The sequence below is a fragment of the Procambarus clarkii genome, chromosome 35 (genome assembly GCF_040958095.1).
Source record: "Procambarus clarkii isolate CNS0578487 chromosome 35, FALCON_Pclarkii_2.0, whole genome shotgun sequence".
Taxonomy (NCBI): Eukaryota; Metazoa; Arthropoda; class Malacostraca; order Decapoda; family Cambaridae; genus Procambarus; species Procambarus clarkii.
Window position 1 is genome coordinate 31,179,668 of NC_091184.1, and position 20,815 is coordinate 31,200,482.

General features: G+C 39.7%; 1 protein-coding gene across 1 annotated transcript; it reads right to left on the reverse strand.

Annotated features, from left to right (window-relative positions):
- Nucleotides 1–529: 529 nt before the first annotated feature.
- Phb2 (prohibitin 2) lies at nt 530–18,970 on the reverse strand. Its single transcript, XM_045759066.2, has 8 exons — nt 18,752–18,970; nt 16,473–16,593; nt 7,527–7,668; nt 7,130–7,213; nt 6,577–6,702; nt 4,724–4,831; nt 3,011–3,088; nt 530–1,107 (listed from the first exon to the last, which is right to left on the reverse strand). The coding sequence occupies exons 1-8, from the start codon at nt 18,876–18,878 to the stop codon at nt 1,006–1,008; spliced, it is 888 nt and encodes a 295-aa protein (XP_045615022.1). The 5' UTR covers nt 18,879–18,970; the 3' UTR covers nt 530–1,005.
- Nucleotides 18,971–20,815: the final 1,845 nt, after the last annotated feature.

Genomic DNA, 20,815 nt, shown 5'->3' on the forward strand with positions numbered 1-20,815 from the left:
CAATACTCTATTTATTGCCAACAAACACACATCCTAAGGCCGCCTAGCCTCCTATTTCTATTACTGTAGCTGTGTAATGGTAGAGTAGTTTGTCTACTACAACCAACTTCCAAACTTTTAATATTTACGAGCCATACTGAAGAATATTGATATACGTTCTTGATCCAAGAGAGAGCGAGCGAGCTAGAGAGAGCTTTACCAGCCACCTTTAATGATAATTCAAGATACATTTTCTTTATATGGGTAATTAACATCTTAAACCATTGCTTTACCATTCTCCACCAACAGTTATAGCACAAAACATTCAAACACTTTTGATCAATATCTTTTTCAAGGAGCAATGAAGCACGTGTCCTTTAGTAGGAGAGAAAAAGAAAAAAAAAAAAAAAAAAAGACATTCCCCCAGCCCCATCTCTATTAAAAGTGAAACGTATCACATCCTTGTGGCAAAGCATATAAAGTTTATGCTTTTATAAAGGAATTTTACTGAATTCACTTACACATTTGTGGATAATGTACAGCAACAACATCTGGCATCCAATGTCAATTTATTTGTAAATGATGTACACAATTATAGTATTTACAGTGTTACTAGTAGTCTGTCACTCACCTGTACATGTATAAGCCCCTTGCCACAAAAATTATTAACAAAATGCACTGGACAACTCCTCAATATTCATTAGGAAAACAAACTTCAGTGGAACCTGAAATATCAGTCAGCATTGAGAGTTTTCTAATCTGGCAAACTAGTAACTAATTTTGAACAAATTATTAATTATACAATACAAAGTAATTATGAAAAAATTAAGCCATATACAATACAAAGAAATAAGATTAATCATAGCATATATACTTAAAACCGCATTGCTTTACGCGAAACATTTAATATGCACTTTTGGAGCCCTTCTTGAAGCACACTGGTCATCACTAATAGAGGCTGCATTTATCCATAGAATGCTTGCATCTAACTTCTTCCACTTAAAATGGCCTATAAAACCTTGTGCGTTACTTAGCTACACGCTTAACGTTGTTGTCATATTCCTTGTCGTTAATGTTCAGCATCAACGTATCGGCTCCTAGGTACACACGATTTTGTGCCTGTGATATCTATTGGGGAAAAGAAAAGTTTATATAGTAAAGCAAACACAGTAAAATGAACTTTTATAAATTCTAATTCATTGTTACAAAGCAACCCATCCTCTTGTGTAGAAAGTACTTTCTGTAACCGTGTGGACCATCGTAAATACACAAATGTGCAGGTGATGAGTCACAATAATGTGGCTGAAGTATGTTGGCCAGACCACACACTAGAAGTTGAAGGGACGACGACGTTTCGGTCCGTCCTGGACCATTCTCAAGTCGATTGTGACTTGAGAATGACAATCTTGTGACTTGACAATCGACTTGAGAATGGTCCAGGACGGACCGAAACGTCGTCGTCCCTTCAACTTCTAGTGTGTGGTCTGGTCAACATACACAGATGTGTTATACAATTTGATAGTAGAATTTGGTACTATTCACTATACAGGTAGAGTTAAAAAAAATAAAGCTAAAAACCATTCGTAAATATTCATAGACTTAGTATAGCACATATATGTACTATATTAGGCCTTGGAAGGTTAGGTCAAGTTTTCTTTGCAACATCGGTACAAAATCTTTTCGGGTTTGTCCAAATTCAATAGTATCGATTTCGATTTTCTAATTGCCTTTTATGTCAATATATGCACGACGGTCCTCGTTAATATAAGTACTATCTAAACAGGCAGATGGGCTGTGCAAAATATACACAGTGGTACCTCCGTTTTCAAATTTAATACGTTCCCAGAGACTGTTCGAAAACCAAAATGAATTTTCCCACAAGAATTTTAGAATTTTTTTTCCCCATAGGTAACTTAATTAATCTCTTCCACACCCCCAAAAATATTAACTTAAAAATTCATTTTATACATACCACTACTAATATTTAGTACTACAGCATGTACAAGTATATCTTGCCTTTATTGAGGCCTCTTTGTTGGTGAATGGAAGACAGTGAGGAAAGAGGGGGAGAAGTGTTAGTGTTTGGGAGGGGAGGCACCTTCCATTATAACAGCAGTGATATTCTGGGGTTATCTTGAGGTTATCTTGAGATGATTTCGGGGCTTTTTAGTGTCCCTGCGGCCCGGTCCTCGACCAGGCCTCCACCCCCCGGAAGCAGCCCGTGACAGCTGACTAACACCCAGGTACCTATTTCACTGCTAGGTAACAGGGGCATAGGGTGAAAGAAACTCTGCCCATTGTTTCTCGCCAGCGCCCGGGATCAACCCCGGGACCACAGGATCACAAGTCCAGCGTGCTGTCCGCTCGGCCGACCGGCTCCCTCGGTCTATACAAGGTCCGACCGGTCTCCCTCGGTCTATACAATATGGTACAATACAAGGCACAAACAATTCAAATGTCCCTAGATATCACTAGGAATACTTATATGGGAACAGAAAAACATTAAGTTAATCTATGTTGAAGGAGTCGAGCATCACCGAGAACTGTCATCGACACACATTTGGTTTTAAGACGATCTCCAATCCTTCAGAATCATTAAAGCACTCCATGGGTCATGTGCAAGGCACCTTCATATCACGAGGAAGAACCAACAACAAAGTCATCATCCATTCAAGGCAATGAACAATCCACCAAGCAGCAAATTACACACACACACTATTAAAGATAATTTAAAGTACCCCTAAGGCATTCTAGCAGTTACATGCTCTTAATATATTATGGTGTATTGTACATCATAATGGTTAGAGGATAAATTGCAAAACAGTGTAGAAATCTAAAGCATATGGACAACCTAAACTTTTATCATTAGCCATCATTAAAATCTTCATTTTGCAGCTCCATATGGGTTGCAAGGCATAATAATGTAAAAGTGAGGATAGTTGGTGCACGTGAGGAATGAAGTTAAAAATAAATGCGGATATAATAATAAAATCCAGACGAACAAAATTACAAAGCCCATCATAAAACATACCGTCCTGCCAATGTTTACAGCTGCTTTGATTTTGCGCAGTTTCAGGTAGCCAGGATTCATGCTAATAGCTGTTCCTAAGTAAACCAAAGTTAAGGAAAATCTGGAAGAAAAGATTTATTTTAATTGCAAAATTAAGTTTTTCATCAACTCAACTATTTTTTTACAGAGATATTTGGCCATCAATAATGGAAGACACAAAAGTGCAAAGATTCGTACAAGTTGCTACGAATGCACCTACCAAATCTTAATTTCTAATTACCCCAAACTCATATTTCTATATCACAGAAAATACAGGTCTCTCATCAATATTGTAGGAAGTGGTGGCATTGCCATATACATATGCCAAAAATAATAAAGGAGGTACTGTAGTCATTTGTATCAAGACCATACTGCATTATGTGCCTCCTTCCCATATGAAATTATGTGGATTAAACACACATATAGTCATTTGTCACTTCTCTCAACTTACAGTAATTGAAGTTAAAAGAAATCACAAACAGCTAGTACATTATTCACTTAGTTTCTGCACCAATCAACCCCTCCATAAGATTCCTTGACTGCACCCAATCCACATTCACCCTCATCTTCAAACAACACCACACCTGACTTTTTTGTGTATGCGCGCGCGTGCGTGCGTGTGTGTGTGTGTGTGTGTGTGTGTGTGTGTGTGTGTGTGTGTGTGTGTGTGTGTGTGTGTGTGTGTGTGTGTGTGTGTGTGTGTGTGTGTGTGTGTGGGGGGGGGGGGGGGGGGAGGGGAAGGGGAATGGTATCAAATATCATGATCTCCTGCAAACCTACCATGTATTCTCCACAAGAAAAGCAGATACCCAGGAAAATGGGTAAGTGCCCCAACCCACCAGAAGTCTGGGGGATACGGTGATTTATACAGCGCAGAAAATGTTAAGCTTTAGGTACTCCTTGCCTGACTGTTTCAGGTTTTTATATACAAAAAATATATATTTCCTTGTAAAAATCTAGTTTTAGATGTACATTTCCATTCACAGATATAGTTAGTTTAATTTTTATTGTACTGGTCTAGCAAGTTCAGTATCCAAAGTTTGATTTTGGATCAAATCACATTTACAGTTTCAAATCTGGTTTAAACCACCATAGGTTCCATAAACCACTTATGTCTATATTCCCACTGACTTCAGACCCAACCATTTAAATACCATTTAACCAAACAGGGGAGGAATACCTTCCTGTTTTCCGAGTTTGTCATAGTAAATTCGGACCAATAAATCGGTACACTCAAATATTTTTGGTCCCTACACTGAGTAAGCAATCTGCCCTTGAGGAGACGGGTTAAAAATTAGCTCTTAACATGTTGACCAAGGATTGAACAAGCTTGCTTATCATCCAAAGCAAAGATTTACTACCAATTCATCTATGAGCAAAATTAAATGAAAAACAAATTTTATAGAAAAACTCCTCATACATTACATGGTAATCTTAAGTTTAAAATAAAATCATGCTTTCACATGACTTTACAGGCAGGATGGTGGGAGGCTGTGTCGAAAACACACAAGAATTTGCACATTTACTAAAGTTAATTTAGATATAAAATTGATTATAAATATTATAAATAATCAATGTATAAGATTCAAGTAATTTACAGAAATTTCAAAATCTGCAAAATGTAAATTACCCAACTTATGGATATATAAATTATTACCACACACAAACTACAAATGAACTGTATGAAAAGGATATCAATTTAGCAGCTTCTGCTTCACCCTCAGCCTGGACAATTTTCTGTTGCCTCTCCTGTCTGGCACGCTCCACAACGAAGGAGGCTCTCTGGGCCTCCTGCTGTGCTACCTGAAAATTACAAGATCAACCAAATAATATAATAAAGCAATGGAGCAAGTTATCACCAAACAAGCCTAGGTTAGCAAGAACAACTCTCTAAACTGACTACAGGTAAAATATGGGTAAATCTCAAATTTTATATTTAATACACATTATTTGATGAAAATTGTTAAGCACAAAGCGTGCTTAACAAGTTTGAAAACGTAACAAGCTCCACCAAACCGTTTATCTATTGGGGTAAAGATATCCGAATGAATACAAGACATACTTTTAGAGTATATGTGTACCCATGGCTTCCATACAGAAATGACATGTACACACACACACACAGTGATACCTAAACATTATAGACAGAAGCTTAATATTGTCACCCATATTAAGCTTTATGATAATTTATTGTCATAAAGGTTACTATTGTCGTCAAATTTTCATAGCTGTGAAAGGAAATCTTTACAGGAGCTAGACAATTCTACTCTCGAGGATTAATTGAAAAAGGAATTCCCTACAAGGTGCGTTGACGAATACACGACATACAATTTGTACAGCCGTGAAATAATTTTAGTGCATACAGTCTTGTGGATGATTTCAATATGCAGTTACTCCATTATTGAATTCTCAGTGTTCAAATAATTCTTTATTAAATATTAAAGTGAAGAATTACAACTAATGAATTTGCATACAAAATTTAACCTTGGAAAAATCACTGACCAACTAAATTATGATACGTAAATGAAATGAAAATGGAACATCGACATTCAATACCAATAGCCTTGGTGAATCATTATCAAGACATTACATTCTATCCAAGCATGAAGGAATCAATCTTCACAAGCTTCCCCACAATAACCACCACCATTTGTGTGCCAACTATCTAGCCCTCTATCACTTAACACATCTATACTGATCAAACATGTCCCCAAACAACCAAAGGCTTGACTCTTTCCTCTGCTACTCAAACTCACTACTGACTTGCCATATTCCAGAATTGTGAAAATCGTGTCTCCAATTTCCATATGCAACTTCACTTCTATATAGACAGCATGAATATATCTATATGTAAAAAAAATCAGCAATAGAAAAAAAAGCCATAATCTCAACCTTCACAACAAAACTTCTACACCAACAACTGCAATCTATACTGATGGACCCCACAACCACAATAATAAATCTTAAAACACCAGTAATGTGTGGCTTCCACAACCACTTCAAGCATGGATGACGAGCAATTAAAACATTAAGGGATAAACAAATGTGGTTATAACAATAACCAGACAAAGGCCGGGACACACCAAATTAGCAGAAAAAAGCTATAAATACAGAACAGACCTCAATGAAAACTACATCCACTGGCACATTCCACACAAACACTCACTCACTTCTATACTGCTTCAGACATCAGCGCCAGAATCGGATTCAAGCAAACTTCGTCATTTTCCAAGTGACGTTTAACATCTAGTATACACGAGGAGACCTCCCACTACATATAAAACTGGTCAAAAACACTAGTTAAATATCTCTAATCAAAAAGTTAAGACGACACAAATCATATATACAAATGAAATTACCCACTACAGTACCATAGGAAACTTAAAACATTGCAATAGCAATAGAGCAACCAATCAATGTCAATAAACCATCCATTAATCACCTTTCAAAAAAATTAACATGTTGTGACAGCACCTACAATACCACTTGTGCAGTAATCAGGAGAAACCTACACGTGAACTGCACATATAATAAAGAGCACAACTTACCTGTTTAGCTTCTACAGCCGAAGTGTACTCCCGACCAAAACTCAGCTCTGTAATAGACACATCATCAAGAATGATGTTGAAGTCTTCTGCACGCTGGGTCAAGTCACGACGTATCATCAGTGAAACCTATAAAATAACAATTGAAATAACTACAGCTAAATAAGACGAGATATTTGTATGCAATATGTATGGCAAATCACGAGGAACACTGCACCTGGTCTTACGAAGTGGTTTTCCCCACTTTCATGGGATGGGAAAATGAGTAATATTTATGTATGCATGTATGACCTTACTGAAACTGTCATCAATAAACAAGTTTGTGATAAACGTTTGTAGAGCAGATTCAATTTGTTCATTTATATTAATATAAAAAAAAATTCTTCAAATGTTTGAAAGCTTACTTTGCATTTCGAGTTCCTTGTAACTCGCTCCTAAAAATGCCAAAACATACTCGCTACTAAAATAGGGGGAGGGGGAATTCCTTTGAACGTGAGCAAAAATCATATACTGTATTTATACATAGATAGGCTAAATTATAACTGTTTAACCTCACCTGCTGTCTCATGGTAATCAACTGGGCTGCATTGAATTTTGCTACAACAGACTTAAGAACTTCATTGCATATAGATGGAAGAACCTGGAAAGAAAATCTTATTAGTAAAATAACTACCAAGTATTTTCTGGGAATACATTGGAGGACAAGACACCAAATAAAATGTATAGACTTCTCGAAAAATTATGCCAGTAGTTTAGAAAACGTGTGTACAGGTACAAGATGAATGACTAATACAATATTAAATTTGTTCAAGTTTTGCCTGGTAATGTATATACAAGGTAATAATAAATTTATCATATATACAAACAAATCAATAAGTGCATGCATTAGTAGTAATAAATATTTGCAGATTTGTTCTGTATTATAAAAACACTGGACAGAAAATATACTTTACCTTCTCATCAAAGTCAAGACCCAGAGTTTGATGAATAATTGGAATGGATGTACCCACAGGTCTTGACAAAACTCTCAGAGAAATGTTCACCATTTGCAAATCTTTGCTTCCTGTAGGAGAAGTGATCTTCCTTGGGCGAGCCCTGCAACATGAACACATGTTATAATCCGATTTCATTCATCAGTTTCTTTCATTGACTGAAATATTTGTGGCAACATGTTGAGGTCACTGTCCTCGAATAAATACAATGCAACAGGTCAAAAGACTGTAGCATGATAAAATGTGATACAAAAATTATATACAAATGTTTAAACATTACTGTTCCAAGCTAAAGCTTGTGATTTACTGTACTTCTGCCCATTTTAGTTTAAAAAGACATACCAAGTGTACATATTCATCAGTATACATATCAGTACTGTACAAAATACAGTATTCATCAACATGTACATCATCGATGAACTCCAATTATAATATTACAGTGTACTGTATAAACAAACTTTATAACTTAACATAAGAAAATCAACAAGAGCCATGATGAGGATTCAAACCTATGCACTGGGTATTCCCAGACACACGCTCTAAACGCTAGCCCCCCCTCCCCCCCCCCCCGTCCGTGGACTAGAGGATCCAATTCCTGTGGATTTTCTCATTGATATATCACAATAGTGTTATTTCACTGTGGAGACTCACTGCCGGCGTCATTGATAGCTGGCCGCACACGGATTTGTTCCCGGAAAAACTCACGATTCTGAGCACTCATCAGCTCCATTCATCACGATTTTGTGAGGAAGAATACATCAGTACTCCAAGACCCAGACAATATCTTGTTTTGAAGGAAACAATTCCGATTTCGTCTACAATTGACGGAGAAACAACGTTGTTGATTACCTGCTGCCCAGCTGACTGGTATTCTGCGCAACCCAGTACGCAGGCGACCCAAACTCTCGTACCGCACTTTTTTTTTTTGCGAGGATCGTATCACTGACCAGGTCACTTAAAGAGTCCTACCCTGAAGGGCGAGGCGATACCCTGCGGGCAGCGCCACAAGGGGGCACCTTAGAAGGTGTACAGAGCCTGACAGGGAAAGGTAGACCAAACAGCTCCTTTAGGTGTTAGGTATCCCCGATTCCACCTGGGGGAATCATTCTACGACCTCCGTTGGAGGGGAATGAATTTCTCCAGGCCTAGGAGTGTCTCAGGCATTAGGTAGGGCAGTGATTCGGTTCTCACTACGTGGAGAGAGAGTCATGGGGAAGGCTAAGAGAAAGAGGAAATGGAGGCAGCTTTCAGACGAGGAGGGACGGTGGACCGATGTGCAGCAGGTACCGAAGAAAACTGCTATCGAGGCTTCACCACTTGCTTCTACCAGCAAGACAGCAGACGTAATGGACCTAGAGAGGACGGCATCAGTCACACACCAGCCAGTGTCAGACAATGCTTCTCTGTCCACAACACAGCCACATGACGACAGTATGAGACAGGAGAGGACACCACCAGTCTCACACCAGCCAGTGTCAGACAATGTACCTCTCTCCACAGCCCAGCCACAGGACAACGGTATGAGACAGGAAAGGACACCGCCAGTCTCACACCAGCCAGTGTCAGACAATGTACCTCTCTCCACAGCCCAGCTACAGGACAACGGTATGAGACAGGAGAGGACACCACCAGTCTCACACCAGACATCGCCAGACTCTACACATCTTCCAAAATTCAAGATAATGCAGACAGACCACTTTCCTACAGCATATGGAGTAGTAACGGCAATAGAAAAAGAACAACCAGAGCTCAAACTTTCCATTACAGTCAACCTGAAAGGAGAAATAATAAACACACCACAAGACCAACAGACTGCAAATTACTTAGAAAAAGTAAGTCCTGCAAGGGAAACCTGTATGCTTGGAAAAGCTGGACCCTTCAGAAAGACGCACACGAGTCGTGCTTTTGGGATACCCAATCGACTTTCCCCTGGATCCAGTACTAGAACACAAGCAAATCCTGAATGCGGAACGATGTCGCACAAAAGTAGACAAGGCAGCGACATGTCAGGTTCTGGTGACCGTCATGGGACATGTGCCAGAAACATTCAGTCTTAGAAATTGGGGAACATACCGACAGAGACCATACGTCCCAGAACCCCTGCGCTGCTTCAGGTGTCAGAAATACGGCCACCATCAATCACGCTGCACCGGACAGGAGAGATGCGGAGTGTGCAGCCCGAGACATCCAACCAAAGACTGTATAGCCAAGCACAAGGCAAACCAGGCCACAACAGCCAAATGTCCAAATTGTGGAGGCAAACATCATGCCTGGAGCACAACCTGCTCTGCACGGAAAGAAAAAGTGCAGACAGCTCAGGCCAGGATAAACACACAGACCAGCACTACATACACCAACACCAACGTCTGGAACACTCGTGCACAGCCACAACACACACCCACTCTCACAGAGCAAAATTTCCCGAATCTATAAATTCCAAATCAGAAAATACACAAAAGTGCTGCAGAAATACAGCAAATGCATAAGAGCAAAAAACAATTACTTTCGGAATCAACACAACAGATATACAGTTTTACCGAGGTCCAGCTGAAAATCGTGAAGATCATGGCAGAGACCATTATCAATTGCCTACAGATGACACAGAACGCCTCACAGCAACAGACTCAAGAAATCACTTGTGTGATAATGGACAAGATCGTGCAGCAGACCAGTTACACAAGAAATAGACAGTCTGAGACAAGATGGAGCACAAGAGGACAAACAACGCAACATGGACATACAGACTTCCAACAACAGTCGGGTAGTCAAGACACCAGAACAACATTTACAAAAGCAACTGCAAGAAGCAGTGACCACCCAATATCAACAGAATCTTACAACACAAGAGACAGACAACAACAGCCAATGCAGTCTGATATGCAACAACACCAAAAAAGACGCATTGAACAGCAGAGATGCACAGGTTCCAACAACACAAGAAAGAGCCACGAGCAATCAATGCAGTCCGACATGCAGCAATACCAACAAAGTGATGGACCACAGTTATGCAGAGATTCCAACAATACCGGGGATGACCACGAACAATCAATGCAGTCCAATTTGTAGCGACATGACTTGCGAGGTGGAGAATAGAGAGGTCGATCCCGAAGAGGAGTTCTGGTAGAACAGGCAACGCCAACCGAAACCGTCGTCTGACCATTACAAATACTGCAGTGGAACATACAAGGTCTTGGAAATAAAAACCACACACCTCAGGAGGCTGCAATCAGCACGAAAGCAGATATAATCGTTTTGGAAGAAACTCTTTTCCCAGCCACGAAATCCTTCAGATTAGCTGGATATCAGCACTATGTTATACCGTATGAGCAGGAGAGAGAGACAGAGGATTAATGACCCTAGTCAGGAACACCATACCCAGCAAGAAAATAGACCCAGTTTCATGTGGGGATGGAGTAGAGCAGGGGTGGGCAACCTTTTTGAGAGTGCGTGCCAAAATCAGCCAAGTCTCTGACACAAACTTTTTCCACGTGCCAACCATTTTTTTTAGAACATATTTGGTATCTCTTAAGAACTTTTTAAACGAAAAAATAACAAATTACCTCAGTGCAGTAAAACATAGTATAAAAAAAAACAGAAAAAAAATTATTTAACCTTCAGAAGTACATTTCAACAGCCTTTAAGCTTTTGTGACTTTAATAGAATACAACAGATAAAAAACTTGTTGACTCCTTTTATATACTGTCAGTGAGACTTCTGCTGCTGCATAACTGATGACAGATTTTACATCGGGTTTATATTTAGTAACATTGAGAGATATGCATGCAGCGCTAGTTTCATCTGTCATGCTACTCCTGTTACGAGACTTAAAGTTCATAATTGAGAACAAAGATTCGCAAGCATATGTAGACGAAAACATGGTTAGCAATGCTGTTGCAAGGTTTTTTAAACAGACATAATTTTCTGGAATAGTATTCCAAGTCCTTAATACTTCGTTTTCCGCATTTCTCTTTGTTACTTTCATCTCTAATCTCTCTCTTTCAATATTTTCCAAGTCAACTCTAAGGTCAACAAATTTCTGCTTCCAAATTGAGCTACTCTGAAATTCAATCAACTGCATCTCAAAATCATCCATGTCTATCCATGAAAGCATTTGCAAGTTTAGTTCATCCATTTTGATGCTATCTGGAAACTTGATGAACTTTACTGTGTCTTCCAGTTCTCTGAATTTGGCAAATCTTGTAGAGAACTTTTATGAAAATTAGAGGGTTTTCTTTATTTTACATAATTCCAGAAACAACACCAGCAGCCGCTTATCACAAAGACACTACTTCCTAGGCATTTAGTACTTATGCCAAGAGTTTATAAGACTTCACTTGGTTCGATAGTCACGTTTTTGTGTGTTTGTGTGGTGTGTTGTGGCGAAACATCGTTGAGTCGGTGACATCTTGCTTATGTCAGCTCTGTTCTTAGGGAGCAGGCGAGCGAGTACGTGTGAATTTAAGGATTAAGACTATTCTTACAATGATATTGAGTTTCACAAAGTTATTGATTTATAAGGGGAATAATTTTCACCTGGAGATGAAGTACTGACCTTCTTCTCGGGGAGGAGGCAAGTGAGCAACTGTGAGAAACACTATGAAGCAAGACTGCGAGAGAGTGTTACGAGTCTGAGATCGTCTGAACATGTGTTCATTACGGGGACTTCATGGGGGGTGGGGGACTGTTGATTTCACTGGTTATATTACGGCCGTCAATGGAGAGAAGGGGAGAGCATAAGAATTCTTATCTTTCTTTAGCTTTCGAAGGTGAAGATGCTTTAGATTTAGATAGTAAAGCGAATTTAATTAATATGCGTCAAACTGAAGTCGGGCGGCATTCAAACACATGAGGTTTAGGGGGGGGAGATGTTGTGGGGGTTTAAATTCTAAGTTTACGAAATTAATTTTTAAAGGTGGGCAGGCATGGCGTATTTTGCCTTCACAGATATGATTGTCAGTGTACACTATGGTTATGGGTGCAGCCTTTAGGTTAGAAAGGCTTATTACATAAAATATGAGCCAAAGTAAATAGAGGGGAATCATCATACATCGGCATGATCGATGACGTAAAAAAAGGAGGTAACTATGGCAACAAGATCAACTTCTTTTTCTTGAGACCTCTTTAGCTTCGTAGAGCTTAAACCTCTTCACCACCAGGACGTACAAATACTGTCATGGCATGTAAGCTTATACCCCAAGGAAAGTAGTTTTTTTTCTGTGCTTAGGGTAACATGTGCTTGCATCTGTGCTTAGGGTAACCTATGCTCTTGCGTGCCAGAGACAAGTCATCGGCGTGCCAAGTTTGGCACGCGTGCCAAGTTTGGCACGCGTGCCAGAGGTTGCCCACCCCTGGAGTAGAGGTATTAGCAGTAACAGTGAATATGGCTAATATTGAGCTTTTCATATACAACGTTTACAAGCCCCCTAGACGTCAACTAGAAGCAGAGGCAGTGATTGCCTTGGCCATGCAGGAAAATGTAATTATTGCTGGGGATTTTAATGCTCATCATCAAGAGTTAGGTGCGACTGGGCCAGCCAATGCAGATAGGCGCCATTTAGCTGCAGCTCTGTGAGAAGTACCTGAAATTACACTTCTCAACACTGGGGAACCCACTCACATTCTAGGAGGTTCCCTTGATCTTACATTAATCTCAACAGCAACAGCATCAGGCAAAGTGGGAAGTAGACCCAGTGATCACCAGTGACCACTATGCTACTGTCACAACACTAAACATAAAACGACAACCTACACCACCTGCACAACCTAGGTGGAATTTAAGAAAGGCCAATTGGAATATATACCAAGAAGAACTTGAAAAATGGTATGCAACATACACGCCACCTGAGGATTTGAACCTACACGAGACCAATCTGCAGGAAGCCATTGCAGCTGCTGCAAACAAAGCTATTCCAATCATTATCACAGGAAACACAAAACGAAAGAACTATTGGTTCTATAGTAATGAAGTGAAGTAAAGAACAGAACCACAGAGTCAACATCTTCAGAAAACATCTAAAGAGAACCCCCACACCAGAAGGAAGAACTCTGCTAAGAGCGGTGATATCTGAAGCAAGACGAGTTTCTAGAGAAGTAAAGGAGGCAAGATGGTTTGAGTGGTGTCAAACTCTAAATGAACAGTAGTAGTCTTGGCAAGATATGGGGTCAGATTAAAACTATATCAGGTCGACCAGCCCGACCACAGGCATGTATTCAACCATTGCAGGAGGCCGAGAGACTTGCTCTCCAATTTGTAGAAAGAACAGCTTCATATCGGCTTCCTGCAATGGTCCGAAGGCAGCAAGAACAATTAAAACAAGAGAGGTTGACAGTCATTCATGAGAGCATAGCTATAAATGACGAATGTGACTGTCCCGTCACCAAACAAGAACTAATCAGAGCCAAAAAAGGTGGTAAGGACACTGCACCAAGTGCTGATAACATTACATACTCAATGATCGCACATGCAGGTCCTGCTGGAGAACAAGGAATATTGGATGTCATTAATGCATCTTGGCAGCAAGGCAAACTACCAACCTCTTGGAAGAAAGCAGACATCGTACCGATTCCTAAGCCGAAAGAACCTGGCAAATACAGACCCATTTCATTAACATCATGCATTAGTAAAACTGCAGAACAGATGGTCTTAAATAGGCTACTGTGGAAGACTGGAGGCCTTCATAAACACACATTTGGCTTCACTAGAGGAGTAGGTACTGCCAACTGCATAGCAACATTACTAGGAACAGTTAACTCGGGTCCAGCTATAGTGATCTTCCTTGATCTAGAAAAAGCATTCGAACTTGCAAGCCTGCAAGCAATTTTACACACCTTAGTTAAAAAAGGTGTAAAGTGAAAAATGCTAGCATGGATTCAAGATTACCCAAGTCACAGGTATGCCAGAGTTAAGTTGCAAGGACAAGTGTCGGACTACCACTTGCATGAGAATGGGACTCCACAAGGAGTAGTCCTCAGTCCTAGTCTTTTTAGCATCCTTATGGAAAACCTTGTTACCATGACATTTACAGAAGGGGTTAAATTGCTAAGCTATACTGATGATATAACAGTAGTCATTACAGGTCCTTCACTTCTAAATAAAGCACAAGGTGCATTAGATAAAGTAACATCTGAATGCAGCGTTTTAGGGCTAAAAATATCTGCACAGAAGTCTACGCAATGAGACTAGGCGGCAACACTCCAGACAGGCACCTACGCATTCAAGACATTAACCTTCAATGGGTTACACAATATCAATATCTCGGAGTGTGGATAGATTTTAAAATGACATTCAACAAGCAAATTCAATATCTAAAGGAGAAAGCAAAATCACGACTAAATATAATGAAAGCAATCACAGGGCCTCATCTAGGAGCAGGACGCAAAGTGTTAATGTTTTACATACACGCCGTTCGTTCCCTAGTTGATTATGCAGCGCCTGCCTTACTCGCTCTTTCTCCTGGTCAGTGGACAAACGTTGAGGTTATTCAAAACGATGCATTGCGAATCATAACAGGAGCTCCCAGATGGATTAAAATACTGAACCTAAGACTAGAAACCAAGCTAACATCAATTGAAATAAGGGTAAAAGGGATCGCTGTGTGCATGCTGACCAAGATATTGACTAGACCTAGAATCAGTTCACTTAAAGATATAATCACTGGAGCACTAACTCTGGACAGAAGAGCCTCCAATAGCAACAGGTGGACCCATTGTGCGATAAACACCATCAATACATTCGATATAACAAACACAAGTCACTGAGAAGGGTGTCGACGAAATACATGCAGACTTTGTTATGCAAGCCCCTTGAGAATCTCTGCCAGCAAACTTCAAGATTATGGTTATTGAAGGAAAAAAGAACCAGACAAATCCTCATCTGCTACGTAACATTGCACAGATGCATATAGAAGCAAACATGGCATCCAACAGCTTCATTTACTTCACAGATGGATCAGTAGACCAGCAGGGACAAGAAACCGGAGCTGTAGTTAAAGCAGGAAACTCGGTAAATAGTTGGAGGCTCTCAAATGGGTGTTTGACTTTACAAACAGAGATGCTAGCCATTCAAAAGTCTTTGGAACATGCTCTTGCTCAACACCGACAACATGTTATCATACATACGGATTCAAGAACTGCCATTGAAACCTTGCAACAAGAACACATGTGTGATAACATACAACTGATCACAAATGTCTTGTCATTCATGCACACACTCAAACGACAAGGCAGACGGGTACTCATCAACTGGGTGCCAAGTCATGTGAGAATAATAGGAAATTACTTTGCAGACGAAGCTGAAAAACTTGCAACTAAGAAGAAATGTAGACATTTACATACCACAGAGTCTATCACAAATTAAGAAAATAATTAGAAACAGAGCAATGCAAAAGATGTACAGTGACCACAACACAGCAGTTGCAACATCAGGATCTGCGGATTGGTACAAGAATTCAACCAACTACGAACCACTTAGTTTGATGAAAGGGAGCAGTAGAGCAACAGAAGTGCACTTACATCGCATCAGGCTTGGATACCCATGTGCATGGGAAATAGGCTTACAGGTTCCGGAAGACGAGAGGAAATGTCAGCACTGTGGAGAAATGTCCGACAGACCACTGGAACATTATCTAACACAGTGCACAGTTACAAACCCATTAAGATTTCAACTTTGATTCAACAGGGCAGAAGAAGTTGTTAAACACATATGGCAAAATCTTACTGAAGCGACCATACGAGTAATAAATACTCATACTCCGCCCAAGTAAAAAAGAAACAAGCAACACTTAGTGGGCCAGTCAGAGGCTTAGGGCCCACGCAGGAATATCCCTGTAAAAAAAAAAAAAAAAAAAAAAAAATCACTATTACAAACATTTATAATGTTTTACTAAAATACAAGATTAATTACTAAACCTGATATCATAGATGACTGGATACTGGAACCAAGGTATGCGAAAATGTAATCCTTCAGTGTATATGTCTGGCTGAATTCCACCAATTCGGCTGAAGATGATGGCACGGTGACCACCCTCAACTGAAAGAAACATTTGTACTTTATTATGAACATTCTTTTAAACTAAATACTATAACTTCATTAACTAGACATTGCTCTAACCATTAATAAATTTTAATCTGGTTCAATTTGCTTCCAAGAAAGAACAAACCGGATAACAGTCTTGATATAAGAGTATGAAGGCCATTTCATTTGCAGGTTTCATATTTCTATAATGCACTTAAAAGGCCAGTCACAAATATGAAAGTTTCACAATTACTTGAAGGATTATACCAACACTTAATTCTATTTCAAATTTAATATTCAGTACTGTACTTATAAATAAAACACTAAAGCAAGCAAAATCCTCCATAAATAGTATGCTAAGCACCATATTAGGTTAAGCTGGGTTGAGCCATTATAAACTTGCTAAGGCTTATGAAAGCCATCTACAAGTAATCTGGACTATTCAAAATACAGTAGTGAACTAGTTTGGGACTGGACCCATCCCGAACCTGCAAGGAACTTGTGTATTTCTGACCTCTCATGTGATACAACAAGGTGACACTATCTTAAGGGTTTTAAGTGAACTTTTTCTTTAATGCAAACTCAAACTATAGTGAAGCAAAAACCAATTAACCTGAAGGTGCTAATGGCCCTGATAATAATCTGATGACTGAAGAGATTGCTCAGAGCATTAATGGCACCATAGCTCACCATAGCCCGTGCTACTTGCCCCGCTCTTGTGCCAGTAAGTTACGGGCTCACCATAGCCCGTGCTACTAGGAACTTGTTCCGAGTAGCTGAATCTATAACAACCACCACAAACTGGAAAATACATTTCTTTTAAAGCAAGCATTACTCATAAGACTGCTTCCAACAGTGAATCCCCAGATCTTTGAGCTGGGGATACAAATGTACAGGCGTGCCAAAGAACTGATCATAAAAAAGGTCAATAAAGACATGCCAAAATATACATATTTGGCAAGATCTGAATGGCAAAGACCTTTAACCAGTGAAGTTTCAACATCTGGCAGCAAAGCCGAGTTTGCTAAACACTCTTACATTAATTTTAGGGATCTGGTAAATTGATTAAATTGCTACTAAACACACAATGAAAAAGTCCTTCAGTTTAAATGTGTATGGTACTACATTTCTACGTTGTAAGTACAATATATAGTACATTATTCCAATTGGAGTGATTAAAACAGCTTTGAAGTCCACAAAGGTTCAGTTAAAATGTAAGATCAATTTGACTATCAAAAAAGCTACTATAATATAAATATTTTTATTTAAATTTTCTAAGGTTTGTTCAAAATGTTTTGTGTAGTAGTGGCTTCATTTGTACATGTAACCCCTGTACCTATAATTGTCTCTTCATATGTTCTTTGTACACATTCTTGGTAATAATTATTATTGCTTATCAATGTGATCTTGTGAAAACATGAATGCCAAAAGTTGTGCTACAAATTTGCTTTTTGCCCATTAAAAATTTCAGGCCCCATCTCTGCCTAACACGGATGGAGGCTTTCTACCTACAATCCAAATTAAGCAAGTGATTACTGTATAACAGGACAGGTGTTGGAAAATAATGCAATGGCATCAGTACACCTCAAATAGTTAATTACATGCAGCTAATTTTATTAGGGATAATTAGAGTTGTACAGTTAGCCCACAAACCACATTTGGCTCTATATAGTTTTGTAAATCAGGTTCATCAATACTCCAGTTTGAATTCCTCTTATCGGGGACAGGAAGCCTGTAATAATGCTCATCAAGGCTCCTCTAGAACAAATAGTATACCGACTAGCTCCCTAGAACCTATTTACTGCTAGGAGAAAGAAAACATGCCCATACGCTTCCGTTCGACAGAAAGATTCCAGCTCACGTTTGCACAAAAACGCAAAAAAAAAAAAAATAAATAAATAAATAAACCATTTTTTCTGAACAGGACAAAAAATAATCTTAGTACGAAACCCCTGTATCATTACAGTTCGAGTACAAAAGGCCCACGAGACTGATAAAATGGCACATACACAGCCTCGCTCCTGTGCCAGGTAAGTCCACGACGGGCTCACCATAGCCCGTGCTACTTGGAACTTGTTCCGAGTATCTGAATCTATAACAACAACAATGATAAAATGGAAACATTAAAACATGGCCCACCACCGGCAGGAGCAGACGACGCCGCGGCACCGACCTGTGTAAAGTGACTGTGACAGGCCGTAGGCTGCGGCTCCGGCAGCCGCTAGCACCTTCAGGCCGGTACCCAGGCCTCGGGGACCCTTGCCCAGGCGCCCAGCCAGGTCGTTCAGCTTATCGGCCATTATTCACGTGGACGCCGCTCCTCAAAGGTCTCAGCTGATACAGCCAGGCGGGGGACACACGCTACATGTAAATAATGGCCACTGCGCAGGCGCCGCCCCCGACCGCACGATGGTTCCAATTTAATATTGCCATGATATAATAATAATAATAAATAGATGTTTATTTAGGTAAGGTACATACATACAAGAGATTTTACAAAGATTGATGGATTTATAGATAGAGCTAGTACATACAATGCTAAAGCCACTATTACGCAAAGCGTTTCGGGCATGAAAATATAATTTACAATTTTTTTTTTTTTTTTTTTTTGAGATATATACAAGAGTTGTTACATTCTTGTACAGCCACTAGTACGCGTAGCGTTTCGGGCAGGTCCTTAATCCTATGGTCCCTGGAATACGATCCCCTAAACGAATACGAATTGACTAAAACCTTAGCGATTAGTATATTTTCTGTCCATAAATTAAAAAAAACTTTCTTTAAGAGAAACTATGGTTAGGTTATTGGTACATCGAGGAACCAATTAATTGTAATTGATAAAAAAATGCATATAAATTTACCTGAATGTCCTTCCACCCTTTTGGGTGGCTTAATCCCCTATCAATCAATCAATCCTGAATTCCTCTATATCTTTATGACTTCATTGGAGACAGGAAGCTGGCGACTTGTCAAAGGCCCTCCATAGTTTGAGGATTTTCCAGCTGGATTTTAATGTTTTAGCAACTATACGGCTTTGGCTGGTAGGCAGTTCCATGTGTTCAACAATAAATAATATAATTCGTTATCTCAGTTGTTATTAAATAATATAATTCGTTATGTCACGAGCCAAGGCTCAACACCCAAAAACACAACGAGTACTAGAGGGTATGGTACGGGGGAGGATTTACTGGGCACAAATCCTTAACTGTATTCTCTGTTTAATTTAACAGTAAAATGAGTACTTGGTTGTTAAACGATTTTCCGCGGGGTCGTATTCCAGGGAACAAAGGATTAAGGACTTGTCCGAAACGCTACGCGTACTAGTGGCTGTATAAGAATGTAAGAACTCTTGTATATATAAATAAATAAATAAATAAAAAGTATACCCGGGGCCGGGAATAAAGGTTGACTAAAGGAGAGATCAGCCATGAACGTGATTGTAACTTGCTTAGCTAAATGAATTGTGGGGTTCAGTCCCTGAGCCTATTATGTGCCTCTGTAACCCTTTCCACTACCGCCCACAAGATGGGTATGGGGTGCATAATAAATGAACTAAACTAAAAAAAACTGCCCTCCAACCCAGATGATGAGCACTGGGGCCCATGCCTGCATGTGGACCTATACTTACAACCACGTTCTCTTCTGTGGACCCTCCCAACTTTGGTAGAGCTCTAGGTGTGCTTGGTAGAGTAAGGGAGGTGTTTGTCTGGTTAGGTGAGGTGTTTGTTTGCTAGGCCTGTGGGTACACAACTGGTCGAGCTCTGGCTACACAACTGGTCGGAATATGGTCGTTTCGGACACGAGACGATTAGGTTAAACACATTTTATGTTTTAAAACCGGATGTATTGTTATGCTAGGCTGTATTAGGCTATGTTATTAAGGTTAGGCTGCATTGGGCTCGGTTGGATATTAGATTGGTTTGATTTGGGTTACGTTAGGTTGGGTTGAACTAGGTTAATCAGGTTTCAAAATTCCAATACACCATGGAGCAGTCTCTGTGGCACAGTGGTAAAGCATGCGCCCGGCTCTTCGCCAGCGCTTTGACCTGGGTTCGTATCCTCCCGAAACGTCGTCGTCCCTTCACTTTCTAGTGTGTGGTCTAGTCAACATACTTCAACCACGTTATTGTGACTCCTCGTCTGCAACCCATAGGTTGCCTAATAAACCGAGTTTTTTTTTTAAACTATAATTTTTTCAAAATAAAACTGCTTATAGAATGATAAAGCTTTCTATTTT

Bases quoted from the DNA above. Each gene is read 5' to 3' on its own strand.
- Phb2 (XM_045759066.2), bottom strand. From the start codon at position 18,878: ATGGCCGATAAGCTGAACGACCTGGCTGGGCGCCTGGGCAAGGGTCCC. The intron at 7,669-16,472 runs GTTTAGTAATTA...TTCATGTTGCAG, and splicing joins CCAGTCATCTATGATATCAG to GGCTCGCCCAAGGAAGATCA. The intron at 4,832-6,576 runs GTAAGTTGTGCT...TGTAATTTTCAG, and splicing joins CGGCTGTAGAAGCTAAACAG to GTAGCACAGCAGGAGGCCCA.